Raw genomic sequence first — 18,818 nt, forward strand, 5'->3', positions numbered from 1 at the left:
GAGAATTATACTGTATTTTGCTTGTTCTGTATCACCTTACTGTTACTAACGAAATTAATATTCCACTCCCTAGTTTAATAGCAGGATTTTTTACTTGAGAACACAGTTCTATGTGTGCTACGTGCTGAAATATTTTAGAACATATGTAAAATTTATTTAGTTTCATTCAGTATTTTGTTAATAATGTAAAAATATTAATATATATCTTCGGTCGAACTTGGCTTTTTTGTTAATGTTTTGAGTCAATTAATTTAATTTAGTAAAAACCGATTATAAGGCAAAATTACGATTGTGCTCCTTACTAACTCAAAAGTAAAATACTCATAATATTTAGTCTGTGGCTTTTTTACCATTCTATGATTAGTTGAAATCTCCTCAAGTTACATCACGTGGTTTTATTTAGACTTTTCGACCAATAATATTCTTAGGAGCGTCAATCGTAAATGTTTTTCACTAAAAGTATTGGTGGAAATTAAAACTGTGCTTGTATCTTGAAGAAAAACACCGTGCTTAATGGGTGGCTGCCTACAACGACAGTTTTCATGTGTTTTTAAGTGCAATTCAATAATTTTCCTCGAAGTTGTGTTCAAAATTTATTATTGCCGTTGCTTTCGTTTGGATATATAAGATAGTTAACATAAATTTTAAACTCTATCAGTTCAATTCGTATATATTTTGACCGTCCTCATTACATTCGTGCTAATGGATGATTCTGTGATTTCCCCAGGTACGAAATGTGGTTGTAATTCGTCAAGGCATACAATGACATTTTGGTTTGGTTTTCAATTCTGTTTATTTCTTTTTTTAGGGAATAAAATAGATAATTCAGCATCGGAGAGCGATTCCAGTTCTCTCGATGGCGGGGCGATGTTACCTCCTACCACGGTTTCTCGTGATCAGTTACAAAAAAGAATTGAATCTCTTCAACAGCAAAACAGGTACTTAGTGTATTTTCTATACCTACTTTACATTTAATAGTCTTATTGGACGTCACCTACTTGTATTCTTGTAAAACAAATGATGTTAAAATCTACTAAGACAGTTGTTCAAATACTTGTGATGATTCCAGGGTCTTAAAAGTAGAGCTGGACACATATAAGCTCAGAGTAAAGGCCTTGCAAGAGGAAAATCGCGCGCTAAGACAAGCTTCTGTATCAATAGTATGTATTTACATTATTATCTACATTAGGCACTTGTTATTCAGGCCCATTGTATTTCTGTTATACAGCCATCCCAGATATATATCTACAGAGACAACCCACTCGCTACATTCTGTTGTAATAACATAGGTGATATCACTCTTATTTTTGTAAAGTATTTTTGTTAGTGATTAAGGAGCATAATTGACATCAGTCTTGGCATGTCTTTCTAGGGCCAAATAACACAATAAAATGGGTATGTTAATAAGGTTGTGCTTTGTAGAGTAGGCAAATTAAATTGCCATATGAAGTGGTTGGGTGAATTGCAAGGTATTTATTGTACCTAATTCTTACACAATAAGTTTATGATCTATGATACAGTAACACACTTTCATGCATGAAACTTACACAGAATCTGCTTAATAGGTACATTTTTTTTGCAATCAACCTGCTGCATTTGAGTGATTTAAACAAATATGCCCATGTTCAGCCATGTAATGGCACATTGTTTACAATGTTCCATATTTGTTCCAATTACACTAGTGAATTGCAAACTGAGCAAACATTTTGTTATTTGATTTTTTTTAATAGTGGTGATAAAATACTTAATTGCACATAACATGTATGAGTAGATAAAAATATCCTACCTCTTTCTAATTAGTATCATTGAATGGGGACAGATGCTTTGCAAATTGATGTATAGTTAATATGCAGCCCCAGTTAATCCTTTAAAGAATAAAAAAAAGCCAAGTCTTCTTACACTCGATAAAAAAATTCCTAGTGATATTTAAAAGTAATATTATTTGTGACCTACATTATTATTTTTAACAAAGAATAAAGTATACCAAGTAGTGAGTAGATTTGGCAAAAAGCTCAAGCCTCCATTTTACAGCAAGCTAAAGCTGAACAAGAGGAAGAATATATTTCCAACACACTATTGAAAAAAATTCAAGCCTTGAAGAAGGAAAAGGAAACATTAGCACATCACTATGAAAGGGAAGAGGAGTGTCTCACAAATGATCTGTCCAGAAAATTAATTCAGGTAAGAACAGGTTATACATACTATTATATTACGATATAATCGCCGAAATTCGGGAGAGCTACACGGTAGACATACTAAAGAAGACTGAATATTCAATAATTTTTCATATGAAGTTGTCGGGTATTTTGATTATTTGGAGAGTGTTGAAAATTTGTTTGAGAGTCCTTGACTTTAGACCTGTTTGTTGCCTAGGAAGCGATTCTTCTTTAGGTGCTAATGTAATGAAAGGGTTTTCCAATGGTTTATTAGAATGTGACAGATGAACTGAACAATTGGGCTGTACATTCAGTTTGGTGAGATTTGAACTGAAGTATCGGGCGAATATTTGTATTCGGCGCTCCATGTTCGGTCCATATCTAATACGTACCATTATCCAAAATATTCTATTGCATAGAGTTACATATATTCCAGGATTTTTGGTTTTTTGTCTGGATTGCAGGGGAACTTGGCAAGTGTCAGGGTCTTTTAGAAACTTCAGTTAACCATTAGAAGTTAGCTAAAAGTTCGGAGTTGATTACAGAAAAGTTATCTATTTAGTTTATCTCATAAATGCATTTATTTCTCAAGATTTTGTAGTTCTATTTCTCTCAAAAAGGCTTGTATTAATCCCCCATCAGTTTTAGGTCTTGGTTGGCCACAGTTAAAGTTATATTAATTTTTTTTTTTTATAAACTAATCTGGGTGCTAGTACTACCGCCAGCGTAGCGGGGCCCAGACTGGTGGTTGGAGAGAGGAACCAATGGATTTTTCGGGCCCTGTCCATGACTACCAGCTTCTGCATCTAACCTTTCATTTTTACTTATTACTACCATGTTAGCTTTATTCCTGTGGCCAGCAGTGAGATGTATATAGGCTGAATTATTTTTTTATTTTTTTTGTTTAGTTTATTTTATTAGCTTTATTCGACATATTAGCCCAGCTGACAATTCTTAAAATACAATTACTCTTACAGTTACGTCAAGAAAAATGTCGCCTCGAACAGACATTGGAGCAAGAACAGGAATGCTTAGTGAACAAACTTATGCGGAAGATTGAGAAGCTTGAAGCTGAGACTCTTGCTAAACAGACTAATCTGGAAAGACTCCGCAGGGAAAAGGTAAACAAAGTTTGATCGTTATTATTATAATAATATGTAATCCGTGTGTATACTACAAATCCAGCTAATGGCCGAGGGCATATCAAGAAAAACGAAAATTGAAATTTCAGTTCCTGCTGTTTTATCAAACGAATCTGGAAGAGTGATAGAGAGGCAGATAACAAAATCTGATTCTGTTTTGAGTGGTAGGCCCTCAGGAACCTTACAAGCATGGTCATTGCATATGGAAGAAAAAGTACAGAAGTTATTTATATAAATGCCATGTGCTGTCTCTTTCTGCTAGAGGTAGTAGGAGGAGGAGGTACTTTCATGGGAATCATCCCATGAAAGTACCTCCGCTCTATGCCATAATCCCATTTGTTATCTGATTAACCTGAAACGTGACATACTTATGAAAGAACAATGCAATTTTTTAATGATATTGAGCAGCCCTGATAAATTAGACCAGAGGACCAAAGGAATTCTGTGATGAAATAACGCAACGCAAGTTGTTTGGGCCAAACCTCTTTGGGTTAAAGTTCAAAATTCTATTTTTTCCAATTTTAGGTGGAGTTGGAAAACACATTGGAGCAAGAGCAGGAAGCGCTTGTGAACAGGCTGTGGAAACGCATGGACAAATTAGAGGCTGAAAAACGTTCCTTGCAGATCCGTCTTGACCAGCCAGTCTCTGATCCTGCTAGTCCAAGGTATTTTATTTTATTAATATTATTTGCACCATTACGCCATTACAAGTTTTTCTACAAAAGTCTATAACTCATACTCCTAACAGGATAGGAAGTAATCTTTTGCAAGTGTATTTTTTCTCATAGGAAAAGTTTTCACTGGCAGTGAGAACAGTCAGCAATTATAGTTAGGGAGGCGAGGTAGCTAAATGGCGTAATTCAACGGCGCCGTCGAGACCTAGCAAAATCGAAAGATAAAATAATTTCGAAAAGAAAAGCTCGTATGGTAAAAACCATTTTAGCGGTGGGTTTGGCGTGTACGGTTTTTCAAAAATGTTAAAAAAAACAGTTACTTGGGCATTCTCGAGCGCGTCAGATATTCATACTACGTATGCCCCAAATGCCTCTGATAACAACGGTATACTAATCTGCCGGTTTGCGTGGTGGGGGTAGGAATATAAAGTAGTCAAAAATGCAAAAAAAAAAAAAATTACTCGAGTGCGTCAGATTTTCGGAAGGGGTGTTAAGTAGGCCCCAAGGAAGATCCCTTTAAAAAAACTGACGATTTCGGCGTGACGATAAGTTACGATGAATTTTTGAAAATGCAAAAAAAAAAAGTTTTTTTGAAATACTCGAGCGCGTCAGATTTTCATAGGGGAGGTTTATCTCGGTATCCTGAAAGCATATTTTCTTAATCTGACAAAAATGTTGGTGGGTTCTCTTAATCTGACCGAAAAAGGTTTTTTGGTATCTTTTTTTTCCTTTCTTTCTCCTTGATAAAACGGGGATTTTAAGAATGACAATAAAGCGATAGATGCAACCAACGTAAATGTAGATGAAATGTAGTACGAATTGTATTATTTATTGTATAAAAAAATGAAATGATATAAAAATATATTTCTGCGAAGCGCTCAGTCTGTATTACATGTTTATGGCAAATTCCTCTTTTTTGCTTCAATTCTTCACTTCGTTTTGCTTACGGTACGTCCAAAAAACAATTTGAGGATCAACAGGCTATTGAATAATATACATACATGAAACTGTACATGTTAATAATACTTTTGTATAAAGATACGCGTAACTTTTTCCGAGTCCACGAAAATTGTCGAGAAGCTTTAGAAAAAAAATTTTTTTTTGAGATATAATAAAAGTCACATAATTTAATCATCGTTATTTCATATCAATTTTTTTTTAACACCCTCAGTTTTCGAGATATACTCAAAAAACCGGGAGTTTGAGTTTTTATGATGCTTCAAGTCAAAAAGTTTTAACTTTGGACAAAAATGTAAAGAGACCTTTTTTGTGTAAAATAAAATTACCTTTTTTGTTTATTTAAACTTTTTTTTGTAAAATGTATCGTTCGCGACTTATATGCCGCAACGCGTTTTTCGGAAGACGAAATGGCTCCTCCACACTTCCGGTCATGTGGAAACCGGCAGATTTTGTATTTTTAGTAAGTTTTAGATTATATTCTTCAAAAAAAAAATCACGCTCGAGAACGCCGGATTGACGTTTTTTTTTTACAAGTTGCGACCCTATAACTCGGCGGCGTCAAGGACTTATCGATTAGTTAAATTTAGTCTTACAATAAAACACTAAAATCAACCCCCAATATCTTAATCTGACGCGCTCGAGTATTTCAGACCATCGATATTTTTTTACTAATCTGATCGTCTATCCTAGGCGCGCGTCACTACATATAGAGCTAAATACTTTACAAGGTTGTTCTATTAGGTCTAAGGTATCTCTCATATCTTAAACTGCCACGCTCGAGTATTACCGAAAATTCCCCTATTCGCCGCCCTAACTATTAACGATTATAAATATGCATCTCTTTTATTTACACTGAAACGGAATCTATAACTAGATATAGGGACATGTTTCTTGCACAAGAAAATACTCAATCGCTACTAGAGTTAGACCATGCTAAGTTGGCAGCGATTTTGATAGCCCAGACAGTACAAGTGTTATTTTAAACATCAAACTTATGTGAAGTTATGACGTTTATATAACACTTGCGCAGTCTACAACTCTCACCTTGGTGTAACTATATCGCTAGCCGCTTTTTCGCCACCAGTCAGGTGGATATCTTAACATCTAAGTAAAATTTGTACTTGTAATTAATTTACTCTTTTTCTTTCCAGAGACATTAGCAACGGTGATACTGCGTCGAATCTTAGCAATCATATTCAAACTTTACGCTCGGAGGTTGTCAAATTAAGGTATTTGTTTACTATTACTTTTTTGCTACTAACAGGTGTTTTTTAGAGGTTTGTTTTTCAAATTGGCAACACTGTTTCTAGCGATTGTCAATTTGACAGTTGGCCATACAAGGTGCCCGTGAGCATTGCGAGAGATTTTAACGGTGCATTCCTGATGGCAACAGAAGCAAAAAATGTTATATGACTTTCTGTGAAATTGGACAAAAAAAATTTTTTTTTTCCGTTTTTTTGAACACTCCTGTACATAAAACGTAATTTTTATTGATAAACACATAACCAAAAATTAACTAAAAAGTTTTTTTTTATTTGGGGGTAGCCTCGAGAGGCTGTATTCGAGAATACATTTTTTTAATTTTTCGATGTCAATCAATAGGTATGTCCAGATTAGACCTCAAAGTGGCAATACCGCAAAAATGTGTTTTGTACTGACTTATGGCGAAAGAATGATTTCGAAAAACATTTAATTATCTCTGAAACTAGGCCTAATCCAGAAAATTTTATATGACATTTTAGTTTCTATTACCACGAATGCTTAGTACCTTGTATATTGTGGTCAGTATGTTTTGCCATGTATAGAGACTTACTTCAGAACAACGCAAATTCTGCAAATATTAAATTCATGGTTCAGTTCGCCATCAAACTTGAACTGTGAACTGATCTCCACGATCATGAAATCTCACACCTATGGATAACTTTATTTGGGGATATGTGATATCACACGTCTAAGCAGATAAACCACAGACGTATTGGACCACTTGAAAGCCAACATTCTTATTGCCGACGGCCCCAGTTACTCGAAAAAGTGGTCGAAAATTGGACATCCCGATAACCCTTCATTCGTGCCAGCCGTGGCGCCCATATGACCTAAATCATTTTTAAGCACTATTGGCATTAGAATATCTTTTCAACAAAACCAATAACATGATGAAATTCATATTTACGTGTTTTATTTTATTTCAAAATTGTATACATCTAAAAATATTCTTTATGATGGCTAATAACTTTCTTTTAGTTGATGGTATGTACATAGAAGCAAATATAAGTCACGGTTGCCTACGGATTTACTGTTTGTGTATTGAAGAACTCCTTTAATGAAAAAAAAAATATTCAAAAATATCTACCCGACTTTCGAGTATGTTGAAGCATTAATGAGCATGTTTTAGAAGAAGTATTCTAAAAAAAGATTCTGAAAAATAGTTATGTGATACTGAGTAGTAGTTACAGCAAATCGCAGTCAAATAATCGCAGACCTTATTCATGTGCTGTGTTCCTGCCGGTGAGTATGAATAAGGTTGCCAGTGCTCAGCAAGGGTGCGGAGTGTTAGGGTCGGCAACGCGTATGTAACACCTCTGGAGTTGCAGGCGGCCATATGCTACGTAGAGTGCCTACCTTCAGGCCGGCTGTATACTTGTTTGCCACCGACGGAGTATAAAAAAAGATTCTAATTAGAAAAATCTGCCTGACTTTTTACTAGTTATTTAATAACCTTTAAAATGTACCTGCCGTAGAAATGAATTTGGTGACTAGTTAGAAATGAATGTAATCTAGATGAAGATTGAGATAACATTGTTAATTAACTTTGATTCCAGTAAAACAATTGTTTAACTGATATGTGTATATATGTATAACGGGTACTGTAGTTCCCTCGCCAAGGTTAGAAAACAAACGAGCATACTATTATTTTTATAAACAATTCAGAGCAGTTTTGTACCCACCGTATCTTTGAAGTCGATAGAGATAATATTATAATATTAATTGCCAACAAGAACGCTCACAAAACTCAAAAACTACTTTTTTGTACTTATTATTGACTATGACGTTTCGCCAAATTTCAAAGAATTCAACAATTTTTCGATTTTTGAAAGGTTGAATTTCAAAGCACAAATTATTTCGTATGACGACACTGGTTCTCTGCGAGTGATATTTATGTTCTAAAACTTAACAAGATATTAGGTAGGTAGCTTTTGTGTTGTATTATCTTGTATTATGTATAAAATAATACTGTTGTTTGTTACAGGAATCAATTAGCCGTGTCTCAAAATGAAAACAAAGAGAAGATGCATCGTTTTGCCTTAGAGGAGAAACACATTCGAGAGGAAAACGTTCGCTTACAACGAAAACTTCAGCAAGAGGTAATTTCAATACTTGTAGTTTGTCATACCTACTTATGAGTTAATCACAGGTTAATCAACTCTTAGAACACTGCAACTTTTAGACTCCCTAGCAAAGAAAAATCGATTTTTCAAAAACCATGTTGACATGTTGTTTTTTTTTTTACTTTTTTGTTTACACGGGCATTATTAGACCCATGAGTATTTAATTAACACATTACAATAATCAGAGGCACTTTTTCTGTATGGGAGCAAACTTTTTTTTAGATGGTTGTTTGCAAATAATGTCTGCGTTTTGACTTTCGCTATGAATTTATTTTGTAATTCTAATGCTCGGACTTTTGGATATTCGAAAAGGTTTCTGGCTAAATATGCGCTACGCCCTACACCAGCTATGTAGTTGTCCGGGGTAAAAGTACGCATATTCTCCAGAACCGATGGGTTGTTATAGTTCGTGTCATCCACGATGACGCGCAGATTGGTCAAATCTAACCTTAAATAACATGAAAATACGAGTCAAGGCACGCGTCTTCGCGAATGACACGATCTATATGATTTCTTAAAAAATAGACAGTAATGAAAGGCAGTAAAGAAGCGGTGGTGGCTGATTGGATATGACGTCTGACTATCAATCCGAAGGTCGCGGGTTCAAATCCTGGCTCATACCGATGAGTTTTTCGGAACTTATGTATGAAATATCATTTGATATTTACCACTAGCTTTTCGGTGAAGGAAAACATCTGCGAAGAAATGAAAAAAAAGAAGTAAGGTGTATGTGAAGTCCCCAATCCGCATTGGGCTAGCGAGGGGACTGTAGCCCGAGCCCACGCATCGTGATCCCTACCATTCCCAGTACAAAGGATGACGGAAATAACAACTGGCACTTTTATTCAAATTGTTCTTTAGTAATGTAGGAAAATTATAAAGTTTTTCTAATTTCATTTTCTTATTTTAGGTTGAGCGTCGCGAAGCGCTATGCCGGCATCTGTCTGAGAGCGAATCTTCATTGGAAATGGAGGAGGAGCGGCAATTTAACGAAGCGTTAAGTGTAAGTGTTGTTGATCTTTAGTAATATTAATACTTCGATTGTTTTGCATTTCCCGTTTAAAAGTTGTTGGCTGGTTATTGGTCATTACTACAAACTAAAATAGTACATTACGATACAAGTGCGAAAAATAGGAAATTCGAAACGAGTGGCGATAAATTAAAACACGACCGAAGGGAGTGTTTTAAATCGACACGAGTTGCGAATTACCTATTCGCACATGTATTGTAGAACGTTTTACAGTACATATTGCCCTTTAAATGTTCGACACAGTAACGTAATATGCTAATTTTTGCACTAGTGCGGTAAAGTAGCACCATATGTACTGTAAAATTATTTGTAGTAGAAGAGGTATAAAGTAAAAAAAAATATTTGTCTTCCTAGAATTTGGCGTGTGATGTAGATGAACGATCTCGTAAATTATGCGGTAGGCTGGTTGCTTAAAAGATGACATTTGTCAGTTACAACAAAACGTATGGTGCCCTATAGCGTCATGCAAATCGGCTAAATCAAGGGCCACAATGTTTTGGTTTGTCTTCTCTTCTGTAATCTGAAACCCCTTGCTGCAATTAAAGTTAGAAAACAAATCTAGCATTTGTTATGTAGGTCCAGTAAACAGCCAAACAGCTGATCAGTTATTATCATAATTAACCGCGACAATTTAGCCGTCTAAAATAGGTTGGCTTATTTTCGGCAGAAAAATAAACTTAAAAAAGTTGTACCAACATGACATTTAAATTTTAATAAATTTAGTAGTTTATAATTAATTTATGTGTATTAGGACTCTAACTCTTTAGATAAAAATTTCTTTAGATGCTCTGCCTACAATATTTTCTGCTTTACCCTAAAGTTGACTGGTAGAGAATGCCTCATGTGGCATTAAGGTCGCCTTTTGTACATTGAGTTTTTCTTTTGTGCAATAAATAAATAAAATAGATTTCTGGAAAGGGTTTATTTTTAATAAATTTGATATTCGACCAGTTGTTTTCATGCACCATTTTTGAGAAAAGCATTATTTGTGACTCGGCTGGAACGCTAATTGCTGGCTTCGGATTCAATTAACGGACTCGCAAGGTCCGTTTAAAACGAATCCTCAGCCAGCAAGTAGCTGCTTCCGAGGTTCGACAATAATGTAGTATTGTTCGGTTGGCGCAGGCCCGGTCTCGCAGCGTGTCGTCCCCGGGCGGGTCGCGGCCGCTGTCGCCGTACGCCTCGCCGCTGCTGCCCGGCGCCGGGCACAGGCCCGCGATGCATTTCAACTCGCAGGTACTACTAAACTACTTAATCACTGACTGACTCGCAAACACTAATTTGTCACAATTTATATATTTTTTTAAATATTAAAAAATTTAATATGATCATTATTTTAAAGTTTTCATCATATGTGATTAAGCGCCATAGTGCTTTCTAAGACTAAAATTATTAGATTAAACATTAGAGAGCTTGGGGGGCGTTTTTTGAATTTCGATCACTCGATTTCGTGTTCTTAATATCTACACCATTCGGCATTTAAATTATACTAATAGAATTGAAAACCAGTGGTCAATACCACTAGATTCCAAATTTCTATCGCTCGTATTTAAAAATAGTATTTTATACAATCGTGATATAATAGAAAGCTTTTCAGTCGAGTACCGTGTTTAGGTAACGAAGCTTGCTGAGTTGCCAAAGTGAGGTACGAAATTGAAAAGCTTTATTAAATCACTATTGTATACGATACTTTTTCTACGGGTAATCAAAAATAATATATTTTTACTATAAAACCTAAATAAGCAATGAAAATTAGTAAGTATCTAAGTAGACAAAAAGACAAACGCGCGAGCCACCGCCCACCCGTCGCCTAGAGCACGGCGGCACGTGATTGGTAATTTTTTTTTATAGTCGACTACAGCGTATCGAAGATATTTTATAGTTGAGTTGGGAGCCCATACATGAAAAGTATGCAATTATAGATTGGTATACGAAATCTGAATTCAACCATTACAGTCGACGTGTAGAAAAATACCATCTTGCCGTTTTCTATAGATTTTCAAGTGACGAAATCGAGCACTCGAAATTCAAAAATCGTCCCCCTACTCTCTAATGTGCAGCTCGCTAATACCCCTCTCCCCGCAGCCGCGCCGGCCCAGCGAGCGCTTCGTGAAGCCGGCGCCGCCGTCGCTGGGGCTGCCGCGCCTGGAGCCGCTGGCGCCGCCCCCCGCGCCGCCCGCCCCCGCCCCCGCCCCCGCCCCCGCCGCCCCCGCGCCGCCCGAGCCCGCCCTGCAGCCGGCCAGCCCCATGGACACCTCGTCGAAAGACTAACACACCTAAGCATGTAGAAGGCTGGTACGTGGTTTTGTTATCGATTTTCGACCTTATTTTATCCAACGAAGACTTAAAATCGCGAGTTCCTGAAGCATTCTGAAACATTATGGTCTTATGATGCTAAGTTAATATAATGTCGAGGCAGCTTAACGGTCCCCCACCGGTGTCCCGATGCAAGCGAAACGTACAGATTATCACTTCAGACCACATACAGCTCAGTCAGGACCCTTGTGACCTAGAAGAGTAACTCGAGAGATCGTCGAAAAAGTTGATTTCATCTTTTTAGTTTTCATCTTTATTTATGTAATCGCTGGCTGGCCGGCTGCTTTCCACGCAAAAGGTAACGCAAGTCGATGGCGTTAATCATAAACATTCCGTACCTTTTTATTTTAAAATTAATATTATGAAATTAATAAATAAATGTGCTGTCCTATCACGTTGTCATATAACTGTTGGAAAGGAATAAAACATATTTATAAAAATCACTGATATCACGAACATGTTCTTAACAACATTAAGCTTAAATTTAATTTTCACGATCTCAATAAATAAGGATAACAGCATGATAACATTTCAACCTTGGCATTATACATCTCCAGCATCACGTGCATTAAAATAAGGTCGAAAATCGAACAATAAAACCAAATAATATCGGTTTTCATCAGCTAATCGTACCATACGTCCTTAAAGCACGCAAGTGTACAACACGAATCGCTGTCGATTGTTGAAGATATCAAAACTGATGATTCGATACTCGGTCCGCGGTTCCACCGTTGTACTACAAATTTCGAAATATACACGTAATGGCACAATTAGAGTTCCACGCTGTTTGTAAATCTTATACAGTAGAACCTCTATTATCCGAACTAAATCAAAAGTGGATTTTCTGGGACGAGATTAAACAAAACAATACCTTTTCACAGAAAAAGAGTAAGTTCAGCATATTAGAATTTGACATAAGTGATCGAACAACATTAGATAAATCAAAACGCGCGTGCATGTTCCGCACGAGCAACAAGTTCTCGCGAACGTTCGGACAAACTATGTCAGCGTTCGGATAATAAGAGGGTTCGGATAATCGAAGTCCTACTGTAACAAAGACAAAATCTAAAAATGGTCTGTTAAGAGTGTTGTTATGCATATTCTTGCGGGTTGGTACCAGATTTGATACCATCGCTCTTTATCAGCTGACCGGTTACTCCCGGCTGGGTAGACGGGGTGGATACTGTAATTTAAGCTCTGTGAATGTGCCAATACTGAGTTCTTGACTCGCATTTACATACTCACTAAAAAGTTACTATGAAGCAATTAGCATACCTCTATGATCTCTTTGTACGCAAAAGATGTCTGTAATTGTTGTGAGTTTTCAACAATGAGGCAAAAAAAACATGGTATACATGACGTCCAAGTAATACTCGCATATTTTGTGTAAAGATTTTGGTGTCTAATTTTTCTAAGACACCAATGGCAGTCAAGCGGGTGTAAATTTCGAAATTTGTATCAAATCTGTAAACATGCAAATAGATATTGTAGTTAGGTGGACGTCTCCGGCAGCTTGGTTCGCAAGGTTGCTTTCGCACACATTCAGCGTCCGTTCCAGTGAAACTGGATTTATTTTTAGTGCAGTCTTCGTGTACAGTGGATTATGGTAATAATTCCTCCATGCAAAAATATATGAAGTTGAGGAATGTCCAACAATCCAATCCTTTGATCTGTAAAAAGAAATATGGAAGAATTATTACCAGAATTGCTCGACTCGATGATTTTCGATTGTTAAAGTTTCCTCGCACGGCTTGTATATTCGAGATTGAAATTAATATGTTCTGGTTTTTTTTATGTTATAAGATAATATTTAATCTTTAAATAGTCGATTAGATTAGCTTAAAACGAGATGTTATAAAATTATGAACAGGGTAATCGCTGGGAGGGAGGCGCCGTCGTCGGATAGTTCATAATTTCGACTCACTTGTCACAATCTTCTGCATACATACTATTACTTTGTCCTTCAAAACAGGTGACAAAAACAGACCGCTAGGCATGACTTGCGATGTCGCGCGCGACTCAATACTTCAAAACGCACCTTACATATAAAGTCGCGTGTGACAACAACGCATGTCACGCTAAGCGGTCTCATATACTGATATTTAGAATTAGAAAGAGCAATTTGACCTTTGCGGGCGTGTAATTAACGTGATCACCGCGTTATGGTATGGATCTAGTATTTTTATGACTTAAAGTTTATTGTACTACTGTCTGAATCGCATTATTTTTCAATTTGTTGTCAGTTTTCTCTTAATAATTCGCAATATCACTTTAAAGCATGCATGCAGGTGGTTTTGTGTGAAATCGTGTTCATATTTTCATAGATTGTACCTAATATCAGGTCAAATGTATGTTAAAACAAATTGAGGAATCTAAGCGAATGCCATCATAAAAGTTGAGTAACTAATATGTACGAAACTTAAAAAGAATAGGAAAGTAATAACTTCGAGGAATGCAAAAAAAACAGGCAACACCTGATAAGTGAATCTTTGGAAATTATCAACATGTTTTAATGGGAATGCGCTCTAAACTTATGCAATAAGATCGGCTGCCTCAATAAAAAGTAGTTCGATTGTTTATTTACATATTTATCAATCTGTATGTACAGCTTGGTTATATAACAGTGTTTAAAGAATATACTCCCTAAATGATATAAACTGACAGGGCAGAGCCTTGCATACCTAGGACACCATTTGAGCATTAAGGTTTTTGCTTTTTAACTCAATTCAAAATGTATATATACATTTATTTATTTGAAAGTAAACCTCGTAGTCTATGAAATTCAGCTCGTGTAGGTTCCATACTTATCTCATACTATTTCAGTCTAATAAAGAAAAGAAGCAATGTTTAGATGCCATTGAATACCTAATTTGATATTATTACGGGGTAGTACAGTCAAGTAATTTAATTTGAGTACCATTTCGTAGGTGGCACAGTGGCAATAGTGTGAGGACATTTCGTAGGTGTAACCGTGACAATAGTATGAGGTTCCTGGCCACTTTCATGTTGATTATCACTGTGGCAAGGTACGAAATGGTACTGAAATTAAATTCTTTGACCATATTACATTGCTAACGTTTGATCTGCCGTACTTTCGCTTGGTGGAGCTACGTCAATAATACACAATGGACGCTTTGTTATTGATTGTCTGAAAGAGTCTTGACAAATCTACGCCTGATAGCTGTAAACGTTAATGTTTGGGCTTATGCGAGCAATAAGCAATATAATCGCGTGTTAATAGTCATCTGTGATACTAGCATGCTGACGATTGTATCATAAACGCGACCATAATACTTCTGCTGGCACCTTCGCCGAAATCCATTATCTCTCATGCGTTAAAGGATAATGCCTCACGCTGGCGATAAACGTTACAAAGCTAAATATATACCAGATTATATGGTCGGGACTAAGCAGCAATTAAAAAAACTGGCTGTCCATTATGAATCTCCGGTTCTCCGGCTAAAGATACAGACCTAAATGGCTTCGAGAAAACAATGGTACAGCCGTGCCTCTTGTCTTGCTCGACGTGGCGTCTTAGTGTGGAAAACCATTTTGTCAGTAGAAAACGGCGGAAAAATCAATACACGCGCAAATGGTTGATTTCTCATACTACTTGAATTTCGGACCTTCTGGGTCAAAATATACTGGCATGCATTAATAGACTCGCCGTGAGTTCATTCAAATTACAAGTTTTTATTAGCTTTGCCGAGCTTTATGCAACATTGTACGCAAACAAATCTTTCAAATCCATTTTGTTTTACTTCTAGTGACTCGTTTGCCTTGGAACTTGTCAAGCGTAAGTTACGATGACAGTTAAATATTGCTAGGATAATAAAACCTATGTTATGGACCGGTATTTAAACTTTATCCAAGGAAGTGTAATCTTCTAACATATCCATCTTCCTTATTTTTATCGATTTTCAAAAAAGGGTTTGGTTTCTTACCGTCCTTTAAGTTCATTTATTAGTGATCGTTTACTCATTTTATTATTTGAAAGCTGAAACCACTTAAAAATTACTAAAATCTGAATTTAGGATATACGAGGAATCGTCTAGGATTGTGTGAAGAGCTATTTAGAACCCTGTTTATATAAAAGTACATCAGTCATGAAAGCATAATATATTTCTATAATATTGATATAACGGGACTTAATCGCGTAAAACTAAGTTTTAAATTTACCTTCGACGTCTTCTCCGAGACCAGGTAAATTTAAAACTTAATTTTAATACTCCCTCCTCCTCCTCCTCCTCCTCTATGTAACTCCTCTGGAGTTGCAAGCGTACATAGGTTACAGTGACTGCTTACCATCAGGCGGCCGTATGCTTGTTTGACACATACGTAGTATATAAAAAAATACGCGATGAAGGCTAGATTAGTCAATAATAAATTCGTAAAAAACGTGAAAGTTTAAATCAGTGTTATGAAAGCATACTTTTTTCACTAAACTGTTACGGGATGATATTGCTGGTTGCTTGTAGCTCACTGCTATAAAATAGCACCGTAAAACAAGGTTTTGCAAACTTTTGGAAAATAAATTAAATGCCAATATATTTTTGAGTTTGAAGAATCTCGAGCACTGTTGATTGAGTCGGTCTACTCTACTCTAAATGTATTTTTTTGGGAGACTATCAGACCAGCTGCAATTGTACACCTACATTGAGTGAGTGATATACGGCTTGCGTGCCGAAGTTTGCCGACCTCTGGCCTAGACATTTACGGGCATTTAGACCACTGAATTCTCGAGACATTCAATATTACTAGTATCAATATTAGTAGTAAACGAATGTATTGTCAATTCACTTAGCCGTATTTTCTTGAACATAAATCTTCTTAAGATGCTATATTTTGTAAAATACTTTGCCAGCGCAAGATCAAGCGAAGTTTATAGGCTTCGACCGGCGACTTCAACACGAAATTAGAAATCGGTGATAAAAACGTTTTTTGAAAAGACTAACAATTGTACCGTAATCGTAGGTAAAACGCATTGGGACAACTTCGGAAATATGTACTCAGTGTTGGCCAAACAGAATTGACCATATTGACATTAACCATTACAAATAGAACCGTAAACTGTAACGGACGGATACAGGTTACGGTTCAATTTGTAATGGATAGTTTTTGAACAATATGTACAAATGTCTCTGTTTGACCCAATGGACTGGTAGAGAATGCCTTTTGGTATTAAGTTCGCCATTTGTACAGTTTTCTTTATGTGTGCAATAAAGCTTAAATAAATAATATGGTCAATTCTAATGAACGTTCGGCCAACACTGTTAATGTACTGAACTAGAAGCATCACTTCATTCTTTGACAAGACTATCCGAAGTGTCAAAGTAAGTGTTGCAAAAACATCTATTTTAGTAGATTAGATATATATACGATTTTCGAGATTATCCCGATCGCAATGGGCAATTATCTTAGGTATTTATATTTCTCGAATGCAATCGCTATAAGTATTTGATTATGAATCATTCTTGAATACTTTTGAAATTATGGACAGAAAGTTCTATATTGGCTGTGTACTAATAAATTCAACTCAGGTATTGTAGGGAATTGAAATTTTAAGGTATGTTCACATTAGGCTTATAATTTGACGGTGAACCATCGTCGTCCAGTTTTGAAAAGAACGTTTATGTTTTACGAAATAGACGCTGCGTTTATCGCATAAACCTAATGTGAACGTGCCCTTAGGGTTTAGAGGTTGATCATTGTCAAGTCAATTTCGAATCTTAACGCGCAGGGATAAGGTTAATTTTTCTTGCAATGATACGTGCTCGTTGTACCTTTGTATATGTATTGTAATCCATATATCATATCCGAGTTGAGCGCATTGTCTCCACATGGTTATAGTGTTATGTTGTGTTGTGGTTAATAAGAAGTTCGATAGACATGTGAGTAGTGGGTGAACCTCGGACGCTATTCAATTATTTGCATATTTTCACTTAAATATAGTTTTTTTTTTCAATGTTATGATTAAAGAAACAGAAATAAATTCACTAAACTAATGCTCTCGTTTTAATCTTGCAACCTCCCATCGCCCACCATACTATGGAAATAAAGTTATACCAGATGATTTTGTGTGTGCACAATTGTGGTGCCCGCCTGGAGGTCATTATATGAATTCCTCAGTGGACCGAAAAATTTGTATAAGACGACGTGAGTAATGTGCGTTTTATTAAATGCCGAATTGCCGATAGGACTTCTTTTTACAAGCTTTTATTTTACTTGCAAAAATAGATTGTACTCTTCAAACGACACTTTTGTTCAATAACTTTAGAAAATTGTAAAGTCTAATAAGATTTCCTGTTTTCCATACAAATTAAATGTTATCTATTCAATGTACACCATCATCGCCAGTCGCTTTTCGGTGAAGGAAAAAGAAAATTTGAATAAATTATCATCTAAGTAAAAGATAAAAATATCTTGAGGAAACCGGACTAATCCCAATAAGGCCTAGGTTAACCCTCTGGGTTGGAAACGGAAAGTCAGATGGCAGCCGCTTTCGTAAAAACTAGTGGCTTAAAAGTTGCTGGTCAAATGTTATTCAGTTTGAGGAGGGATTTTGGGAATGGGGTATTTTGAGGAAGAGTACTGAGATTCAGGCATTTTGACTCTATTCGGTTGTCAAAACTACGAATTTTGGTAAATGAGTAAAACTAAGGTGCAATTAAATGTGCGTTGGCACAGGAATAAAAAAAATGCGTTTTGAAATTAAATCAAGTACTGGAATACTTGGGGAGCTATTCGACTTCAGATATTAATGAACGGTTATGACATGTTCATGATAGATGGGTGTGGTAATACCAAAGAGAATTTCAAATAGAGGTACATTTTTAAAGAAAACTTTGTAGCCATATAAATTTACTGCCATCTTTCGACACATGATTAAAACTTTTAGAACGCCATTTGACTTGATGTGTTAAATTTGTTAAATATCAAAAAGTATTCAAATAAATAAAATAATAAATATTTCTTAGTCTGCCGACATATTTAACCCCTAAATCGTAATAATTAAATAAAACTTCAAGTATTTTTCCTCAAACGCAAGCGGGAATAACCAGCGCCAAAACGCAATCATGTCCTACCGCTGTTATCCATTCGGCAACTTCAATGGACCACATAATCGCACTTTACTCCTGTCGTAAACCTAAGCA

The 18,818-nt window shown here is 36.1% G+C and overlaps 1 protein-coding gene across 1 annotated transcript; it reads left to right on the forward strand.

Moving 5' to 3' along the window:
- The first annotated feature begins 201 nt into the window (after nucleotides 1-201).
- Nucleotides 202-17,669, forward strand: LOC133520056 (coiled-coil domain-containing protein 6). Its single transcript, XM_061854342.1, has 11 exons — nucleotides 202-727; nucleotides 809-938; nucleotides 1,070-1,160; nucleotides 2,032-2,181; nucleotides 3,134-3,277; nucleotides 3,824-3,963; nucleotides 6,084-6,161; nucleotides 8,180-8,294; nucleotides 9,229-9,321; nucleotides 10,474-10,584; nucleotides 11,434-17,669. Exons 1-11 carry the CDS (start codon nucleotides 703-705, stop codon nucleotides 11,617-11,619), a joined length of 1,263 nt encoding a protein of 420 aa, XP_061710326.1. The 5' UTR covers nucleotides 202-702; the 3' UTR covers nucleotides 11,620-17,669.
- Nucleotides 17,670-18,818: the final 1,149 nt, after the last annotated feature.

Source organism: Cydia pomonella, chromosome 7, assembly GCF_033807575.1.
Source record: "Cydia pomonella isolate Wapato2018A chromosome 7, ilCydPomo1, whole genome shotgun sequence".
Lineage (NCBI taxonomy): Eukaryota > Metazoa > Arthropoda > Insecta > Lepidoptera > Tortricidae > Cydia > Cydia pomonella.